General features: G+C 34.1%; 1 protein-coding gene across 1 annotated transcript; it reads left to right on the top strand.

Annotated features, from left to right (window-relative positions):
• Nucleotides 1-713: 713 nt before the first annotated feature.
• LOC148604088 (prolactin-releasing peptide receptor-like) lies at nucleotides 714-3,207 on the top strand. The gene has a single exon (XM_088548475.1). It carries the CDS (start codon nucleotides 1,178-1,180, stop codon nucleotides 2,192-2,194), a length of 1,017 nt encoding a protein of 338 aa, XP_088404601.1. The 5' UTR covers nucleotides 714-1,177; the 3' UTR covers nucleotides 2,195-3,207.
• Nucleotides 3,208-3,509: the final 302 nt, after the last annotated feature.

Consider the following 3,509-nt stretch of genomic DNA (forward strand, 5'->3'; position numbering starts at 1 on the left):
CAGGGAAACAGTCAAACGCAACAACGAACATAAAATAACCAAAGTAATACGAACAAAACAACAAAAGTAAATGAGCAACTCGAACTCCACTAAAAACTGAGAGATGGACCAGGTGCACCGCTAGGTTTTCTATAAACACCCACCGAGCTGCTCTTAAAAAGTCAAGGTCCAGGTAGACGAAAGAGGAATGGAAAACTATAAACAAATCGGTATATGATACATGTAATTTCGTAACAAGTAACATTAAAAATACTTCAGTATATGGACCACTAGTATAGCATTGATAAAGCATTTTTATTTATTAAGTGTGTACTTGTGTCTCTCTGTCACGAATTTTCAAGATAGATTATGGCTTTACATGGAAAATAACTTCTATAATGAACTGTTATACTCAATGACGACTGTCATAACACAGGCCTTTGGTTCACATAAATATCAAGGCACAATTTGTATAGTTGATATCAACATAAAACAAATAACATCAAATACAAAGGAAAAGAGCACAAACTATATCCAATAATGATTATAGCATTTTCAAGAAAAGGAAGGAAACACGTTTTAGTAGCTTAAATGTACCAATCAGACTCCACTTGGCTCTTAATACAATTGTATGTGAAGGCATGGCATGTTTATTCCTCTGAAAATTGTTAGTATTATTCCTGTTTTCAGTCGACGTCATCCTTTGACGACTACTTGTGAATTCAATCACGTAATGATTGACGTAATGAAACTTGAGAGCAGATGATTGGTGAGGTGACAGACAATAAGGATGTTAATGAGATACTTGTATCCGATCCCTGTCTCAGTTTACTTTCCGGTGATAATTTATATATAATTACAAAATATGCGTGTTATTTTAAACTTTCAAGTTGAATTTTTTAACTGATATTTCTCTATCAACCCATTGCAGATAAATTCTTCCTGCAGAATTTTCGACCTAATAATTCAATGTTATCTCGCTATTGATAACACCAGAGAGGTCGTCACCTTCTGTAAAAGATATTGGATTATCAGCATCTGAGAATTTTTGTTTTTTAAAAAACAGTTGTTTGTAACGACGTTTTCAACAACCAATCATCATTCAATGAGTTAACAATTAAATACTGGTACTTTGTCTATACTGTTCAGAACTCATCATTCGATTCTTTGGTAACTGAATATTTCCAACGACTTCATTATGGGTCAACACAACATAACATTAGAAGAAATTAACAACGAAAAAGTACAGCAGTTAACAGCACCATTAGTGTATCTATCCATTCTAATGATCGTCGGAGTTCCTGGCAATTTCACAGTGCTTCTAATTTACTGGAGGAGATATACCAAGTCTGTGTATAGGACAATAATTTGGACTTTGGCTATGACCGATTTTTTATTTTGTACCTTGACATTACCATTTAATATAGGCAGAATTATCAGGTACTATACATTCTTTAATTTATGGGTATGTAAATGTTTTACAACACTTATAATTTTTTTCGTTCTCTTTTCATCGCATCTTTTACTTATTCTCTCCATCCATAGATTTCGACAGGTGTGTATGCCGCTAAAATCCCAAATCAATACGTCGAATATCAGATATTGGATTATTGGAGGATTTATACTTGCCGTTTTTTTTGACATTCCAGAGTTCATATTACAACCCTTGGACACAGTGACCTTACGTGACAATATAACAGGGTCTGTGTGTGCTGTTTCGTTTACAAACTCCCTTCCTGCTGAGCTTTACAATGGATTCTCAATATTCTTGTTTGGAGCCTACGCTCTGACTCTATTGGTATTGTATTTGATAATTGGTCGAAAGATGTACATACAACGGAGAGCAAGGCTTAGCAACAGAACTAGTGATGATGAACTTTCAAGCAGAATAACAAAAATAGCAATAACAGTCAGTGTTGTGTTTGCATTCAGCTACCTTCCTCTGTATTTGCTAAAGCTTTTTGTTGATGATATTGATCCTGAAAGTCTCGACACAGCAGCGTTTTCAGTCTTGAAAATTTTTGAGCGATCATATGCCATTAATCATGTGGCCAATCCATTCATTTACGCATTCTTTGACCAACGATTTAGGCATCACCTAAGGAGTCTATTAACACATCCAATGAGTTTGAGGACTATTGGAGACTCCTCCACCCGTGATGAACGTTCCGTTAGTAGAGAAGGAACAGTTGAAAGTTCACTGAACACTATTTAGCAAAGGTACTTTTTAGATTTAACTGTGTCTGAAACGTAATCTTCCGGGCTTATAAAATGTCCTACGATGAAATAGCATCCGGAAGTATAGTGATTCCAGTTGCACACAGGGCGTTTTACGGAGAATTAATATCTAAATTTAGCGAAGAAATGAACTAGATGCTCACATGGCTAAGTATACCATGAATTTACTGTAATTTAGTAAGTAATTTGAGGGAGTTTATTTCTATAGCTAATTATGCTGTGTGTTGCTGTTGTTGTCAATATATGTTTATCATGAGCAGTGATTAGAACATGTCTTGCACTCCAAAACGTTGTGAAGAGTAATCAAGGGAACCAAAATAAAGTAATCCATGGATAAAGATCAGTCATGGGGTCATGGAAAACAGACAAACACAACAAAGTTCATAAAGTAACTAAAGTAATACATACAAAGTAACAAAAGTAAACGAGAAACAACTCGGACTCCACTAAAAACTGGGAACATGGACCAGGTGCACCGGTAGGGTAAGCGTCCTCTGCTTTTCTAGAAACATCCGCCGAGTTGGTCATAAAAATTCAAGTCCGGTGTAGACAAACGAGGGAAGTTAATCCACATATCCAAAACTGAAGCCTAAGACTACCATCAATTATTTAATTATTTAATTATTGTTTTTACTGTAAACTTTGGTCTGTTTGAGGTTTACAATAAAGTGCACACACACACACACACACACACACACACACACACACACACACACACACACACACACACACACACACACACACACTGATGATTCACGTACATAACTCGTATGTATTAAGTGTTTTTCTTTCCATTTCATTCATGTGTTTCTGGAATTCTCAACTTAAAGAATATCTATAGGTTTCGATGAATAGTTTGTATTATCGTTTATTGCCATCGCAATGAAAATAGTTTTAATTGTTTTATTGTTGTTTTTTTTATCTCTTCTGGTTTAATCTTTTTTATGAAAAGAATTGCTTTATTGAAATAAATAAAACAATATAAGATGATGTTCACATTTCAATTGAAAATTGCAATATTCAGATGATAGCAATGATTAAACGATTATTTTATGAACATTGTAAGACAATTGTTTTAATTTAGTTTTTACAAAAAACAAAAAACAAAATCAAAACAAAAACAAAACAAAAAACAAAACAAAAAAGAAAAAAAAGAAAAAACTTTAAGTTACACGTCATCTTGGTGAAGATACTGAGAAGGTTAAATAACACACATTTGTTATTTAAGGTAGTAGACCTGGGGTACCCCCAAAATATACATGATATTACACTAACTGTGGCGCATCATTTTT

The sequence above is a fragment of the Perna viridis genome, chromosome 10 (assembly GCF_037379345.1).
Source record: "Perna viridis isolate PV_CMFRI_1.1 ecotype Kerala chromosome 10, ASM3737934v1, whole genome shotgun sequence".
Classification (NCBI taxonomy): domain Eukaryota; kingdom Metazoa; phylum Mollusca; class Bivalvia; order Mytilida; family Mytilidae; genus Perna; species Perna viridis.